The sequence below is a fragment of the Prinia subflava genome, chromosome 4 (genome assembly GCF_021018805.1).
Source record: "Prinia subflava isolate CZ2003 ecotype Zambia chromosome 4, Cam_Psub_1.2, whole genome shotgun sequence".
In the NCBI taxonomy this organism is placed as follows: domain Eukaryota; kingdom Metazoa; phylum Chordata; class Aves; order Passeriformes; family Cisticolidae; genus Prinia; species Prinia subflava.
The window spans coordinates 34,421,708-34,439,412 of record NC_086250.1 but is presented as its reverse complement, the minus strand read 5'-3'; the positions used below and the strand labels follow the sequence as shown (position 1 = coordinate 34,439,412).

The following is a 17,705-nucleotide window of genomic DNA, read 5'->3' as shown; positions in this document are numbered from 1 at the left end:
GGTTTTTTTTAAATATAGCGATTTATTGGATAAAACTTGGATACTTACCATACCCTTCCAGCCTTGGGCAGTAATTAGTTTAGGGCTTTCCTGAGTGAAATTGGGTATGCATGAATAAAAACAGGGGCTTGTCCTGATATTTTTTTGTTGTAATTTTTACTTCACAATTCTGTTACACCCTGTTAAAAAAAAAAATACACTTCTTTATTTTAAACCTGCTTTTCTTTAGGTTCTTGATGTATTAGAAATAGCTAGTACTTCCCTGTTTCCCATACCTTTCGTGATTTTATAAACTTCAATTTTTTTTCAGTTTCTCATAATTTGTTATTTCAGTTCTCTGTCAAAAATGTTTCACAATAGCATTTAAATAGCATGGATCATGTTTTACTATGATATGCAGCCAGTCTCTCTTTTGTATCCTGGCTGTTGCAGTCTGTCTTGTACTATCCTTAGCATTTTGTAGCCACTGTATCAAAATGTGGTCAACAAAACTTAGTATACTGCTGTTTTAACACATCACTTGAGTCAATATGGATTTCTAGGTGTGATCTTTCACAGTTAACTTACTTGAATGGGATATTCTTTGGTACAGAGCACTACCATGAGACAAAGTACTTTGTTTTAATCATCTACACAGTTTTTACCCTAATATTATGGTGCCCAATTATTTCCCTTCTGTTCTCCCATGGTTTCAATTATATCTTTACCTAAGCCTGAAGTCTGAGTATCTTTAGGATAGTTCCTTGACATTTCTTCTCTCTTCATTAATGTAAAGCTGCATTGATCTCAATGGATAAGAGCAGGCAGTTAATCTCTCACACTATCTGCTGGTGCAGCCTGGAGCATATTTACAAATTTTAAAATTAAATTTGATTATCTTGCTCGTGTTTTGAACCAGTTCAGATACACTTTTGAATATGATACACTTTTGAATATGATAATGCTATTTTTGACACCCTGCGGAAAATAATTGTCATCTGTAATACTGATCTTTAGGTCACAGTATTATTGCTCAGCATCTCATAGAGCAAGCAGCCACATTAGACAGCGCTTTGTCTGTATAAATGAGCTTATCCTTAAATCTTTAATGAGAAAGGCTTTCGTAGACTGGTTGCTTAGTAAGGTGCACCTGCATAAAAGGGATCATTTTACTATCATTTAAAATTAATCATCCCTGCTCACCAACTTTCTATGCAATATATTGTAGTTTGTAAAGCAGAGTGCACAAAAGGGACTTTCCTAACTTCTTTGTACTAGATGTAAATCTTTAATCTATAGTTTTGCTCCTAGTATTTTGCAGTGCTGTAATTATAATAAGGTGATGACAGTTTCCAAGATTTTGTTTGTATAAACAGGCACTGTGTTGGTAAAATAGACAGAGTGGGAAAGGATCATTCGTCCCCAGATGAATAGAGCTAAACTTGTCCCCAGATGAACAGCAGCTAACCCCAGTGCTTTCAGGTCACTGCCGTGTGTACAACATCCCCTTCTGCTGGAGGAATGACTAGTGGCAGGACAGGACTCACTATGCAGGCAGCTACAGCCCTCCTTGGTCTCAGTATGAAGAGCCATGGCTGAGAAATGTGTTTTTTGTTGGAGGTGATTGTCCAGAGCTCTCCTCGGCAGGGCAGGCACGGTCTGCATCTTGCCTCTCACTAGTGCAGATAGGAAGCAGTCTGCAGGGACACTTCTCTATATCCACAGGAAGAACTGGTGCGGGAATCTTTTTTGTCACCTTAGAATTGTCTGGAAGGTCAGAAGGAATCCTCATGGCCTCTAGGAGTTAAGTCCTCAGATTTCAATGTCTTGATATCTCCAGCCGTTTTATTCTCCACAGTGGCTGTCAACAGATGAATTTTCAAGGTACAGCAGTGAGCAGAGTAGAGTGACTGATTCCTTGGGAGTCTTTTCAAAATCTCAGCTCTGAACAATGCATGGATGGATTTTTTGGTGAATAGTTTTAGGTGTTTTTTGGGTTTTTTTCTCTGTTTTTCTCTGTTTTGCTTTGTTTTCAGGAGTTTTTTTTGCCAGAAAGGTACTGAGCTACTTAATTGAACAGTTCATCAGCATAGCTATAAGACTAAACAGTCAGAGTACACTTTGTTATCCTTCAAAAGCAAAAACCTGTAAGCCTTGACTTCACTTTGCTTCCTCCATCTACTTTTAAATACTGAAGTTACTGTTTTCACTACTGGGCTATTAGGGAATGCTGGACTTCTGCATTGGTGGAACATAATATGAAGCTCCTTGACTATTTTGTATTTAAAATGTGAAAAACATTAAAAATATTTGTATACTAGCAGGTAGTCTAAAATCTCTGAGCATTACTTTTATGAACTTAAATACTCTAATAAAAGGAATTCTTTTGCTTTTATAGCTTTCCTATTGTCTGATGAATAATGAAAAGCTGCTTACCAGAACTATTTATGACAGCAGAGCTGTAGTGAAAAATCTGACCCCTGGGACAGAATACATTTTTCAGTTAAGGACAATTAGAGGCTCGGATTCCTCTGTGGCTGTGGAGAAAAAAGTCATCACAAGTAAGGAAATACCTTATAAGTTGTCTTTTTGAAAACCAGTAAATGTTCAGAGACATTTAAATCATTGGTTGTAAGTAACTCAAAAAGGTCACAGAGCTCAAAATGAAACTTCAGCTTTGGGAGGAAAGTTGTGCTTCTTCTTGTCCTAGTTGTTTAAATAGGAGCCTTGTACATACCTCACTGGATGTAGGTTTAGGAGTCTAGACATGGCTGAAAATAGGTCTTTGAAAAAAGATTCTAGCTCTAAAAGAGTACGATCTTGCCAGAATAGCTTCCCATTATTACCTTGCATTTTGTTTACAATTGTTTCTGTATCTCCTAAATTCTTGCAAGCCCATGGTCTCAGATAGGAGTGTTGCTCCTCTGCAAGGACACAGAATGTTTAAGACAGTAGGAGGGATTGTGTTTCAGAGAGCTTAATGAGCTCCAGAAACCAGCATCTTGCACTCATTGTCTGTCCCTGAGCAAGCGTATTTTCCAACGCTCCTGTGATACAACAAAAAAAGAGGGAAATTTATCTGTGGCATAAATTCGAAGAAGATTTATACTGAATTCTGGACTGCCAAAGTAGACAAAGAGCAACTAGTTGTAATCAGAAAACTAATCAGCTCCCAGGTTTATACACATGCATGTCATAGGCCCCCTCTCTTCTTTGATGGATACTGTGTGGCTTGTTTGGACTGTAACTCCTTAACTCGGTTAATAGTCTGGGAGGCTCTGCACTTAGTTATTCAAAGATAAGTGAATCTCTGAAAAAAAAAACAACCAAACAGAAGAAGTCCTGCAGATTCTCGTGAATGAAATGTGGAGTAGAATATTCATTATCATGTTCCTGAAGATACCTTTTTTCCTCAGGTAACTATTTTCAAGAGAATTGTGGATGGGTCCTGAGTATGTCTAGATTATGGAAAGTTTACTCTGTAATTTTAATGGTAAACCCTGAGGATTTTTTTTCATGCTGAGTAATAGGCATATGTTAATTAATATTTTTCATGAAGCTTCAAGCAAGACAAATCAATTACGTGGGAGATCACTTCTTAGGAGGAATGGAAACATTTTTCTTTCCCAAGCAGCTGTGCTGCACAGATTAATCAAAGTGTTATTAGTGAATTATCTGTGATTTTAGGAATCATAATTTAATAAAAGATATTATTTAAAAAGAAAAGAAAGGGAAAAGCACTGAGACTATGCTATTTACTGTGTCTCTAAGTGAGCAGATGAATAGTTTTCTAAAATTTTTTGGCATATAATGTATTTTAGAAAACTTTGGAGTGACTAAAATCTCTACTTCTGTTTATGAAGTGTTCCATTCTCATCCTGTTGTACCAGTGAGCAATGGTACTGTTCTTAGAGAAGACGTAATAAAATTGAAATTTTCTCCCGTAAATTTCATAATGCACACAGGAGATACATTCCCAGGTTTTATTTACATATTTACATAATGGCACTGCTTTCTGTATATCCACAAAAAAAGTTCTAATATTTGTATCCATATTTCATGATGTTTTTAAGTCTCTAAACATTCATTTAAACAAAACCCATTTATTTTTAAAAGCTGTTATTTTCTTATGTTTTAAGTGCTAGGGAATATTTTTTTCTTTATTAATCTCTGTATTAATTTTTACCATAGAACCTGCAGGGATATGTGGTCTGGCGTTAAAAATGGTAAATACTTCGTCTGCAACTGTGATGTGGAATCCAACCAAGACTAACTTCACTTCTTACAAAGCATCTTTATCAAACAACACCTTTATAAAACAGTTCAGAATTCCAGGAACAATGACTGACTTCACTGTTACAGACCTGACTGCTGGGGGCATTTATAATTTCACACTGAAAAGACTTAAAGGAAATATTGAAGGAGCTTCTGCTTCCCTTGAATTTGTAACAGGTCAGTGTGGTTTCCTGCTTCCCCTGCCAGTGAGTGGTCGCTGTCCCTAACAGTGCATGTTTATCTGTGTACATCCAAGTTGTAGAGGTAGAATAACATCCTTCTACATCTTTCAATGTAGAATAACACTGAAATTTCCAGAGATCTTACATGTGATAATTTGCTGTCATTGTGGGCATATATTACTTGTATCCTATTCAACCTGCATGTAGTAATAGCTGTCAGAAACATAATGTCTTTAGCTGTGCTGCATTTCATTTCACTGGTTTTAGTATTTCAGATCTTATCCTGCAAAGAGTTACACACAAGCTGAATTTTACCTTACTATTATTTCAGTAGTTTTTTTTTTTTTTACAGTGAGTGAAGTTAAACAGGTTTAGAAATGTTTGTAGAATTTAGATTGTAAGCTACACTCAGAAATTAATTGTTGGTCTGTACAATAAGACCTCTATAAAGATAAAATCCAGCTTTAATGGAAATAATAGGACCAATGAGAGCAGTAGAACTCAAACCCTATAAGAATATACTAAAAGGAAGAGCTATGCTCTCAGTTAAACTTGCACACTTCCAGTTTTTTGTTTTTTTTTTTTTTTATTCTGTTAGTGTCAAAATAAAACCACAAGTTAAAATTCCTACATATGAGACAAATACAGGTGCAATGAAAAATCTAAAGTTATTATTTGGATATATTAATATTTCAGATTATTTGATGGCAGAACTGCAGCAATCTGTTTGAAGCAATTCAGACATTTTGCGTAGTTGTGTAAAGAGTTCATTAAAGAGAGATAATCTTAGCAGATTTACAGAAAATAAGAAAGGAATGGAAATCTTTCAGAGCTGAAAGATTACATTATTCAGATACATTATTCAGACTGCACAGTAGTATACTATGTATAAACTACTAGAAGACTTAGTCTGAATTCAGAGGAACCATGTTAGAAAGGCAGACAGAGGACTGAGTGCAAGGGTGAATCTGAAACGAGACAAAGAACATCACTTACTGGGCTTGCTCTGAGAGATGAGCATGGGGATAGTTGCACATGAGTTCAAAAGTAGAAAGAAAACAGATGAACATGGCAAGAGATTGTACAGGTGAACAAATTATACAGTCATATGTAGATAATATTTTAATGACCTACTGAAGAATTTGAAATCTGATTCATTATTAGACTTAGAGTTGAATAATACACATTTAAAGGTGCTTTCAAAAGCAGAAGAAAATGAGATGTGAGAATATGAGCAGATGGAAATTTGGCTTTAATAAAAGGAGTAGACTACCCAAATTTTGGGATCCTAACTGATGAGAGTTTATGGAATTACTGGGATTCCAAATACATGAAATGTATAAAAGAATTACCAACCCTGTGGCTACAGCAGAGCAGACATTAGCTGTATCTTGAATTTCAACTGTAGCAGAAGTTATGTCAGCAGTAGTGCTAACTTTAAGGCTGAGGAGAGCAGAAACCCCAGGACTGTGCAGAGATTTTGCTGTTAACTGAACACTGTGCAGAGACACTTGAGCTTGGTCTCTGTGAAGGGGCATCCCAGCATAGCTGGGAGGCCATCACCAAATCCCAGAGGCAATGTAGCAACTGTAGGATCCATGCTGCCATATCCAGACTAATCCTTTGTGTAGCAAGTAAACTCTTCTAGGATGCTTTTCTATTCAGTTGTAACTACTAATATATTTTAAATGGAGTTATTTAAATGAATGTCATTTACTCCACAATTCTCTTTCAGAACCTGCAAAGCCAGAAGGTCTTAAATTCTTCAATGTTTCATCGTATTATTTGTCGCTATATTGGAGACTACCGTATGGGCTTGTAGACAGATTTCATGTGGATCTAGTTCCTAATCATGCTTCTGTTGTTATCCTAGATCTTGGACTTAGGGAGTATCAAGTAAGTGCTTTTATTACAGGACTAGCAGGGCCAGCTTTTCCTTATGCGCTGTGCTGATGAGGAATTCAAGCTTTCCTCCTTAGCTATTTAAGGCATATATGAATATGAAAGTGTTGATGAAAATTTGGTGGGATGGGAGCAAATTTCAGCATCCACAGTTTGCTACCTAACAACAGGCAGTGAACTTACTCCTTTTTTACAGTCTACTAGAAGGGCGCAGACCGTCATCCAAGGTTTCATGAATAGTTTAACAAGGGAAGGGCAGAGCTATTGAGTAGTACAGACTCATTAATTGTGTACTTGCCAGGAAGATCTCTGCTTAAATCATTAATGCAGGCAACATTTCACTGCTAAGCCATCAAAAAGATATAGGAGCACTGTTTGATTCTGCTGTCTGGATAATATAATATTAACAGAAATAATGGTTGTTCTGGGTGTTTTGCTTTTGTTTTTCATTGGAACTGCAAAGATACAGGTATTTTACATAATTTCTTGCTAAAAAAGTTAATAATTATGTTTACTGAAAAGGATGGGTTAGTTTAAGGGTACGGAACTTGTGTTTTAGGTTGCTTTTTTGTTCATTCTTTCAAAAAGGAGTTTTATAATGCTTCATATTTACTTTGATGATGATCATACAGAAAAACCTTTATAGATACACTGATGGGGACTCTGGGATAAAATTAATAGTTAATTTTGTTGTTCTTTAATATTGAATGTTGTACACATCTTATGAAGGGTAGTTGACAGCAAAATACTGTAGCTAACAGATGTAAACTATTATTTTCAGTAACAAATTGCTCAAAATTTTCTGGTTGTTTCGTGCTTTGTTTTCTAGGGGTTTTTTCTGTTTGTTTGTTTTGGGGTTTTTTGAGAGGAGGGGCTTAATTTTTGTGATTTTTCATAAAAGGCTTAAATAAATCTACATCCTATTTCAGGCTGATTTTTCCAATACTATTCCTGGAACAACCTACAGTGTTACAGTTTCAGCTGTTTCTTCTTCAGTCTATAGTTCACCTGCAAGTAGAACTGTGACAACAAATGTGACAAGTGAGTTAAAAATGACTAAGTAAATTTTGTTCATATTTAAAACTGATTTCTTATGTTTATTATGTGCACAATAATGTCCAGGAAATTATAATCAGTTTTGAACAGTCATTAAAATTTTTCATCTTCTTTAACCATTAAAAAAAATACACTGAATCTGAGGTGTTCTATGAGAGTTTAAGAACTTACAAGCTTTTGAAAAATTTACTATTGTGTCATGTAATAATATCCAGACTGATTTATATCTATAGTGATACATAAAGAAACATTCAAAGCTATTTCCAAAAAAATATAGCCAAAGCAGACATGCTTTTTAAGAGAGTAAACTTTAATTGAGTGCTAGAATATGTCAGATGTGAATTTGGCAATTAGTTCTGGCTTTTTAACAAAGATCTTGAGCAATACATTTTTTTTACATTTTTATAAAAGAATGTTTCTGGTGTTCCAAAATTATCGAATAATTTCTAACAGGATTCTAGCAAGAAAAAATGCTTTTTATTCAGAAGTACATCAGTTTTCAGTGGTTTTTATGCTGGCAGATGATTTAATTTCTCTATAACATCTGTGAATGTGTCTCCACTCTCATGAATCTTAGTTAAAAATTGTTTTACATGTGTGTGCTTGTGTGTGTGTATGTGAGTGTGCATACATATTTATAATTTTTTTATTTTTTCTTTTTTTAGATCCTGGGCCACCTGTGTTCCTTGCAGGTGAAAGAGTGGGTTCTGCTGGGATTCTGCTGTCATGGAACACACCACTCTATCCCAATGGGAGAATTCTCTCCTACATTGTTAAATACAAAGAAGTCTGCCCATGGATGCAAACATCTTATACACAGGTCACAACAAAGCCAGATAGTTTGGAAGTTCTTCTCACCAATCTTAACCCTGGAACAACTTATGAAATAATGGTAAAAGCTTTACAAATGCCTCTTAGTATTTTGAATTATGATTTTTTGTAAATTGCATGAGTTTACAGTAGGTTCCTGTAGAGTTTTCTGAGGGACCATGTTATATACTGTTGCCATATACCAAAATATATCAGCAAGATATTTGTTTAGTTGAGTTTATATGAGTAGTGTTTTAAAAATCTACTTAAAAATGTTCCAGTCAAACTTGCACTGAAATGTTCCTTCTTCTACTCGTTAATATTCATATTAACATACAGCATTATGTGGTAAAATATAGAAAGCAAAGGGTAGCATTTTTGGAAACATCGAAATCCTTCCTTATGTTCATTGAGATTTAACCTTTCAAGTGACTGGTGTGCTTTACATATTACATATAGATTATTAAGTCATCTCAGCCAGATCCAGAAAAGCATCTCTTCTGTATATGGAACTTGTTTGCATTGAAATTAGGCACTCATGATCCATCTCTGAACTCTTCAACTCTAGATGACTTCAGGTGGACACAAGTTACCCTCTTGGCAATATTTGCCAAGCAATTCTTTGCCTGCTTTATTCTTTCATAAGAACCTTGCAGAGGTACCAATTTTCAGTACCAAGAATTAAGTGAAATTATGTGTTGATTTTCTTCGTTCCATTCAGTTGCCTTGAAGCTGCACATATGAGGCAGGAGTTTCCATGTCTAACTTAATGCTAGTTTTGTTCCTGAGCTCTTTCTACAATATCTACCTTGAGATGAGGTAATAAAAACAATGTTTAGGTGAGGATATAGCTTAAGATTTATATAGTGTAATTTAAATACTGACTGCGGGTCAAGCCCCTGAAGATCTCCAGTCAATTTCCTCAGCTATTGCTATTTCTGTAGAATTCACTAGTGCTTAAGGATGTTTCAAGTCACTGTCCCTGCGAAGCAGAAGTATTTAGGGTTGGCTGTAGCCATGAGGTGGGTGTGCATGTGTTTGTGTGGCTTAGGAAGGAGCTAGCAGGTGACACAGGTTCTTCTTGACATCCTAGATTGTCTTTGATGCTACCTTGTAGTGCTTTACTGTGTTTGTCTGTTGTAGCTTTGTCCTTTTGTTTAATCTTTACAGCCTTTGAAAAACACACTGTTTAGTGCCAAGAAGTGATTTGAACAAGTTTCCATTTCTGGCCTGAGGCCTTCTCTTTTCTCTTTCCCTTTGTTATCTCTATGTGCTCTCTGTCACTTCTACAGTGATCCACACTTCGTTTTGCACACCTACCCCTTCTCACCCTGAGTTCCCCACAGTCTGCACTGTCAGCTCCCTAAACCCCACGGCCACACCTTTGTTGTCTGACACTGACAGCTATTACCTTGCTGGAGAGCTTTTCACTTTGCTTTTTTTTTCCCCACACCTCTCACCATCACAGTTGGAATTTTGCTCATGTTTACCTTTTGTTGTTCTTTTTACTTCTTTTCAAAATTAAAAAGTTAGACTTTCTTCCTTTTTCTTTGTAAGTACTGGATGCCATGGACCATCATTGAATTGAATTGTCTCCAAATCCTATATTGCAGAGCAAATGGCATTGTTGTTTTGTTTACCTCCATAAATGCTACCAAAGTCTTGCTATATTCCTCTTCTGTGGGAAGACTCGTCCATGGTTGTGAGCACTGATGCATCTCCACCATAAAATGCATCTACGGTCCCCTGACCTGTTGCCTTTTTCCAAAAAGACGCGCTCTCCTTGGGTTTCTGTTTTGAGGCAGGTTGACCTGCTCTTGCTAGCCTATAGGAGACAGAGAAATGGAAGGGAACTTATTCTCCTTTTTACCCTTTTAAGTTATAGTAAGTAAAACAGGAATGCAGAATCTGGTTTAAGTGTATTGTGGTAAGAAAAAAGGATTGTTACTGATGTTATTCTTGCTGTTGATTTTTGCATAAAATAGGGACTCATAAAATAGGGATCCTCTTTTCATGTGTGGCTATTCACATGTGGTTTTCTCAATTTCTTATGCTATTACATACTTTTGCCCTTTTATTGTTTTACATTTAAACCTTGAGTATAAGTCATACAACACAATTGTGAAGGGCATGTTGATTTGTTTATTTATAGTTTAAAAGCTAAAAGCTTCATCTCAGTGTATACTTAGGATTTTCATACTCCCTGAAACTGTATATTTTGTAGATTTTCTAATGTGGATTCTTTTTTTTTTTTTTTTTCCTGTAGGTTGCTGCTGAGAACAGTGCTGGTATTGGAGTGTTTAGTGATCCTTTCCTTTTTCAGACTGCAGAAAGTGGTAAATTTAATAAAGCTGTTAATTATTTTTATTAAAGCTGCTCTAATTTGTTCAAACAGATTTCCATGCTAAAATTCATACTTAAACAAATTCCAATGTGTTTAGAAGAAAATCATTATTCTTATTCTATCACTCAGTGACAAAGGTTTGTTTTGTTCTATTTGCTAACAGCCGCATTTAGGGTGGGCCCATGGGGTGTTTGCTGTGTATAAAGTCTGTTTTTCTTGGAATTTTCCTATGCCAGTTTCTAGGTAGCCAGCTTCCAGAAAGCAAGGTCACAGCAGAGCAGAGCTACCTATCAAGTGGATCCATCTGCTGTTGCCTGCAACAGTTCTAGGAGACAGACTTTGTTGTGGGATCATCTCTGCCATTGTCTGCTTAAGTCAGTCTGTATTTGTTTAGTGATGGGTTCCATGAAGCTCAGCACAGATTGTATTTATTAAAATTTTATGTATTAATTCTGAAGGTAAAAAAAGTCTGAAATGAAAATCTGAGTTGGTGGTTTTGAAGATTAAAAAACACAGTCTGAGTTGGCACAATCTTTATTAGTTTAGTGTTTGTGATCTCACTCGTGCTCCAGGAGCAGCTGTGCTGTGGCTGACAAGCTGGCACCAGCCCACTTGGGAACAAGCCTCAATGGAGCACAGAGCTCGTGCTGCCATGGCACTGACTGTCCATCTGTGTTTGGGCTGCTTTCTGTTTCTGTGCAAACTGCAGAGGGAGATCAATTAATGGCAGTAATCATCACTCTGCACAAATAATGCAATAATTTATGAACCCAATAGAAGGAGGAGGAGTAAACTTGCCACATAGATCTATGTGAAATCATTATTCTTCACTCTTTTGTGCATTACTGCTGGTAAAAACCTTATTTCTGCGAGCTTTGTTATTTACTCGTGTTTGACAGAGGACAGCAATTGCATTTCTCAATGTGAGAACATAAGTTTTTTACTTTTACTTTTACTTTTGGAATAATTTCTGGCTACGTTTTTATTAAACCTAAAATGCCTTACTATAAATACAATTAGAAGGTTTCCTCAAATTCTAGGTGAGGTATGTGTCATTGGTATAACATTTATACTTTTACTTTCTCAACTGTTTTTTTTGTTCTAATTCTCACTTTGATGGCTAAGGAAAGCCAAACATCTTAGTCAATGTAAAGATGGGAAATTTAAAGTGAGAAAGATAGCCAGGAGATAAAATTATTTAAATATAAAGGCTGTGGTTTGGGAGGAGGGGAAAAGAGGTGAAAGATCTGGAAAAGGTTTAGCAGGACTGAAAGCACTAAATACGAGGCTTGGAGGAGCTGTCTCAATTCACCTGTGGAAGGTCTGTAATTGTGGAATGCCTTGTTTTTAAAGAGTGTGAAAAGCCTTTTCTCCTTAGTGCCAAGGCAGCTACTGCAGGACCCGCTGCTGACTCTGCCACCCGTAGGCAGTGCTAAGACAGGGCCACAGGGCTCTAATTCACAGGGTTCAGCATGTAAAATACCCTGTAAAATCTGATTTAGGTGCTGCATCGCATCCCTTTGTGCTGTGCTTAATACTGATGCTCTCACAAAAGGCCACAGATGCTCTCACTGATACAAAGAGCAGCATTTATATAGTGACAGTGAATATTCCAATTTAATTGATTTACTTAATGGTACCAAAAATCTATGTGCAGCAGAAAAGATGACACAGGTAAAGTGAAATAAAACACATAGTGTTATCAAATGCACTTAACCAGAAAAAAGTGGGCAAAGTTTTTCTGCTTCTGGAACAGTAGATGACTTGCTTCTAAGAATATTTTTATGTTGACCAAACCAATTACTATATATATTATGAGATTGAAATAATTATATTTCTCACTTAAACCAGATTGAAAAATAGCTGGTCGTATATCAGCTATTTTACATGTGTTTGTGAATAATTTTTATGTGTTTGCTTCAGAATTTGAAAGCTAGAAATGATATTTAGAAAAAAGAATTTGTTATTTTTCAGTGCTGAGAAGAAAAGTTTTTCTCACTGCTTTTTTTTGTTTTGTTTTCAAGCTCCAGGTAAAGTAGTGAATCTCACAGTTGAAGCCTTAAATTCTTCAGCTGTAAATCTGATCTGGTTTCTCCCTCGGCAACCAAATGGAAAGATAACTAGTTTCAAGATAAGTGTGAAGCATGCAAGAAGTGGAATTGTAGTGAAAGATGTCTTGGTTAAAGTAGAGGACCTTCTGTCTGGGAGGTTACCAGAATGTAATGTAAGTATTATAAACCTTTTAAATTAGAAATAGACTCAACCCGTAGAATATAGTTTTTGCATTTAAAATTTGAGACATAAAAATGTGGAGGCTTGCTTTTCAGAAAGATTCAAAAAACCTTAAAAACTTAGTCCCAAGACAGGATAAAATGGGTGAAGAAAAACGTTTCTGTTCAAAGTAGTTTGAATGGAACGCTTTGCTTGAAAAGCTCAGTTTAATCAAAGTAAAAATGTTAAGAAAGGTTAAGTTTGGCATCCTTTTAACAGAAAATCATGAAATAAAAAATATCTTTTATTTTCAGTTGTTAATTTTTTTTTTGTTTGTTTTACACACTATTCAATTAGAAAGATCCAAGAACTTATGGGGGTTTTTTTGTCAGTTCAGACATGTAGTAATGTTAATGTCTTATTTTCTATATAGCATAAGAATGCTTTTTGTATTTTAAAAGTATGCTTTAGGTGTATCACATTTCAATATTTTTAAATACTTCTCAGATGAAAATAAAAACCAAACATGATTATCAGAGTAATTTTCAAAAATATGTTTGTAATCTGAATTGTTCTTATAGTTGAATTCAGAACTGTAACCATTGTATCCTTTTGGAATTTCTTGAAGAAAATGCTCTCTTTGAAAATTTTTATTCTCTTTTTCCATTTTACTTTGAGCAGTTTTGCAATTACTCAAAAGTCAAAACATCAAAAACCAAACTTTTTTTCCTTTTATCCTTCCACCCCCCGCCCCCCCCCCCCCCCCAATTTCCTGTGCTTAGTGCTTTAATGAAAAGTGGTTTTAAATGACATAAATTGTCATAGCTCTGGTTTCAGTTTTTATTTGGAAGATCATCTTAGGCATTGCAAAGGTTCCTTACACCAGGCTCATTTCATTCAGCACTGAGGAGGCAGGCTGCCACCTACTGAACCATAAGCACTGATCACCACAATGCCTAGCAATTTTTGAGAGTTGTCTCCTGACACAATGGAATAATAAACTGCTGTCTGCTTTTATCCATGATTTATGGATGTATGTATGTTATACATGTGTATTCACAAACACACATACAACATGTATGGGATGCAAAAGGACCTGGCTAGGGAACTTTTTTTCAAGAGAGAGACTGAATGCTGAAAATGAAAACTGGGAATAATTAAATGAAATCTAGAGAGATGCTTCTGTTCAGTTAGATTTGAGATCTTTTTGAATAAGGCAGGAAAATATAACACTGTCACTAACAGGATGCATTAGCACAGTCTGCCTTAATTTGGAAACTGAAGTACAAAAAGAAGAACCAATTTAGGGTAATTTTTTTCAAAGACGGTCTGTCCTTTTTATCTACATATATTTACAATTATTGATTATAGAGGCACTTTATTATGTTTCCTATTTTGTATTTATAGGATAAGAGTGAATCTTTTTTATGGAGTACTACCACTCCTTCAACTACTTCTGGGCAATCCACAATTCTTTCGCAGAGTACAGTGACACCAAGTACAGAGGCACCAAGTCAAACGAGCTCAGTTTGGAGTGAAGCAATCAGCTTTGTTGTAACTAACCTCAGGCCATACACTACCTATCTTTTTGAAGTCTCTGCAGTTACCACTGAAGCAGGCTACATCGACAGTGCAATTGTCCGGACACCAGAATCAGGTACATTAAATACATATGGCTTTAAAATGGCAATAAAGTTATCAGATGTGTGTGAAAAACTTCAAAATATAGGTTTGATTTTCTGCTGCAAGATACTTCTGTCCTAATCTCTCTTTATCTGTATCATGCGTTCGTATTTTCATGATTACTTAACTCGACAGACTCAATTGAAAATGTATATATATTTATGTATCAAATAATGTACAGTGAGTGAGAGTTCACTTATTATTAGGAGTCAAAGATTCCAAAATTATGCTCAGGACAGATCAAATTTAGTGAAAAACTGAGGACAATCTAAGAACTGCAAATAATAGAATAATGGTAGAAGAATTGAAAATAAAGATGAGGGGGATAGCTGTCAGGCATAATATTCTAAAGGTATGTGTTTTGTGTACATAGAAATGCACTTAAAACTTTTTCTTTGTAGAGAAATAAGCTAGAGAAATAAGCAATAATAAAGGAAACCCCTGTACTTATGTTGCAAATCTGCACATATGGCAGAAAGTCCTTCAGTCCTGAAGAAATCCTGAAGCACTAGCTGAAGTCCATTTTTGATTATTTGCAATGCACTGAGAAGTTGGAATTGGAAACAATGGTCCAGAAGCAGCACTTTTATAATGGCTTAGGTAGAGGGAACACTGTTAACAGAGTTATATACAAAACAGGCATTCCAGAGGAATGTTATTCTGGCTTTCTGTTTGCTAGTACATCATTATTTTGCTTGACATGGTTTGATGTTACTTAGTTCTCTTTCATACATACAAAATGCTAACACTGTTCAGATAAGAAGAAAGTTTATTCCCTCCTAGAAATGTTCAGTTATTGGTAGAATTTCAATAGCTTTAATTTGCTGCTCTGTCTAGGGTGAATTGAAATTTGGTCAATTTCTCTTCTAATGATTTCAAGGCTAATTTCCAGTTTATTTTTGATCTTTGTCTCTTAGAGAATATTTTAGTACTATTAACACTCTTGATACCTTCCTTAAGAATTACCTTAAAACAGAAATTAAGTAATTTTAATGATATGCTTTTATGGCTTCCCTTCAGAATATTTCATGTTTGTGTTTAAAATGAATTGTCTGATATGGGGTTCTTAGACATCCTAGTAGAAAGTATTTTATGTTCAAAGACTTTTTCTGATATTGTTTAAGTTCCAGAAGACCCACCACAGAATTTTGCCAAGAGCAACATTACAGCAAAGTCTTTTTCAGTAATGTGGGACCCACCAACGATAGTAACAGGGAAATTTAGTTACAGAGTTGAGCTGTATGGACCATCTGGTAAGTCAGAGTTGAAGTTACCATTTAGTTTCATTTTTTTGTGATTATTTCCTTACACGTTCTTCTGGGCCTGCCAATCAAAAATGGATAGTCAAAAGCAATGTTATATATCCCTTTTTACTATTCTATGCTTTAAGGGTTTGTAGATTGATTTTAAGGGAAAACTCAGTCCATCACGAGGAAGAGTATAAAATTAAATTCACATTAGATATTCCTAAAAATGGAGAAAATCAACTTCTCCTCAGTCTTTCAGCAGAATTGCTCTGCTGTGCTTACATGTCCAAATTGTTCTGTACTTTAACTTTACTTTTTTCTCTTTCTGTTAAAGAATTTTCTTTCTCATGCAGCGTGCAATCAACTCGTTAAGTCTGCTTTGATATTTTTGCAATTTTTTGAGCTCAGACATGTATATATACAGAAATTATAGAACTGCCTGGAGTTAAATAAGACATAAGCTGTAAGTAAGTAATGTTTTTATGGAACCACACAGGAAAAGTATGATACAGTTTTTTAAAAATTTCTTCCTCTTAAAACTCACACCTCCTTGTAGTGGCTTGTTTGTTTGGTTTGTTGTATTATTCCAAATATATTCATGTTCCACTGAAGTTGATTCCCGGTTAGCTTTTCCCCAAACCAATTTGTCCTTTCATTTGTTCATCACACTGGAAAGTAACTCTTTGTGTTTTAGACCTAAACTCTCTTTGTTTTCATTTCCAGGTCATGTTCTGGATAACAGCACAAAAGACCATAAGTTTGTGTTCAGTAACCTTGTGCCGTTCACAACATACGAAGTGTACGTCGGTGCTGAGACAAGTGCTGGGGTGGGGCCAAAGACCAACCTCACAGTTTTCACTCCTGCAGATGGTGAGTAAGCACAGAGAGACAAAATAAATGGACTGAAAGTTATAAAGGGTTTCAGCTTTCCCTTTGGAGCCTTTAAGGAACTTTGCAAAGGAGAGAATGGATATAAGAACACCACAAGAGAGAAAAAGAGATTACAAAACCTGAAGAAATCAGCTGAATATTATTATGTCATTTATTTTTTGTTTTTGTCAAGTTCATACTCTGTTGGTACATTTACCCACTATCATAGGCCTTCAGAGATTGTGAAAGAAATGTAGTTCCTTTCTAAAGGAAAGTAGTTAATTTTAGGTACAGTCACCAAGCCGCAGGACCCTCTCTCCCCCTTTAGATGGCAGCAAGAGGAAAAGAAAGAGCCGCACAGATTGCGGCTGCTCCATGCTCCTCACTGAACCTGTCCTCTGACTCCTCACCAAACCAAGGCCCACCCTGTCCCCATGCTCCTCACTGAACCTGTCCTCTGACTCCTCACCAAACCAAGGCCCACCCTGTCCCCATGCTCCTCACTGAACCTCTCCTCTGACTCCTCACCAAACCAAGGCCCACCCCGTCCCCATGGAGCCACCCTCAGCAGCCACCGTGCTCCGAGGCAGGCGCAGCACCCAGGTGTTGTCGCAGTCCAGCCAAGTGCTCGGCTCTGCCTCTGAGCCCTCGGTTCTGTGCTCTGGCAATCGTGGTCCCACAGAGAACGCAGCAGGTGAGAGCCCTCGGCTGCCTGGAAATGAGGTTTAACCTCACACGTGTGTGAGATTGCGCGGGTTCCTGGGCAGCACCTGGGCGTGCAAGGAGGAGAAATCCAGCTCTGATGTGTAACAGAGAGGCAGTTTCAAGATTTCAAGTTATTTCTGTCTTATGTTTATGCCACTCAACACAAGTCTCTGATGGTCCTATGGAAATTATAATTAAGACTGAGTGTTTAATGAAGAAATTCTATAAATGATATAATTTCTATCTATATATTTTCTATATATATTTCTATATATTTATTTATTATTTATTTTTATTTTTAAATATATTTCTATATTTTTTTATCTATAACTACGCACATATAGAAAATACATAATATAAATAAAATTATGTAAAGCTAAATAAGATTATATAAACCTTTTGTAAAAGGGAAATTAACAAGCTGTATCACATTAATTGTTT

The 17,705-nt window shown here is 36.0% G+C and overlaps 1 protein-coding gene across 1 annotated transcript in view; it reads left to right on the top strand.

Moving 5' to 3' along the window:
• The window catches only part of PTPRQ (protein tyrosine phosphatase receptor type Q), a 131,427-nt gene that overhangs the window by 17,528 nt on the left and 96,194 nt on the right, over positions 1–17,705 (top strand). Inside the window, exons 15-24 of the mRNA XM_063396413.1 lie at positions 2,378–2,540; positions 4,171–4,431; positions 6,172–6,332; positions 7,268–7,379; positions 8,060–8,286; positions 10,471–10,540; positions 12,573–12,772; positions 14,167–14,416; positions 15,567–15,695; positions 16,413–16,559. Of these exons, the coding sequence (XP_063252483.1) occupies positions 2,378–2,540; positions 4,171–4,431; positions 6,172–6,332; positions 7,268–7,379; positions 8,060–8,286; positions 10,471–10,540; positions 12,573–12,772; positions 14,167–14,416; positions 15,567–15,695; positions 16,413–16,559 (1,720 nt within the window). The remainder of the gene's footprint in view (positions 1–2,377; positions 2,541–4,170; positions 4,432–6,171; positions 6,333–7,267; positions 7,380–8,059; positions 8,287–10,470; positions 10,541–12,572; positions 12,773–14,166; positions 14,417–15,566; positions 15,696–16,412; positions 16,560–17,705) is intronic.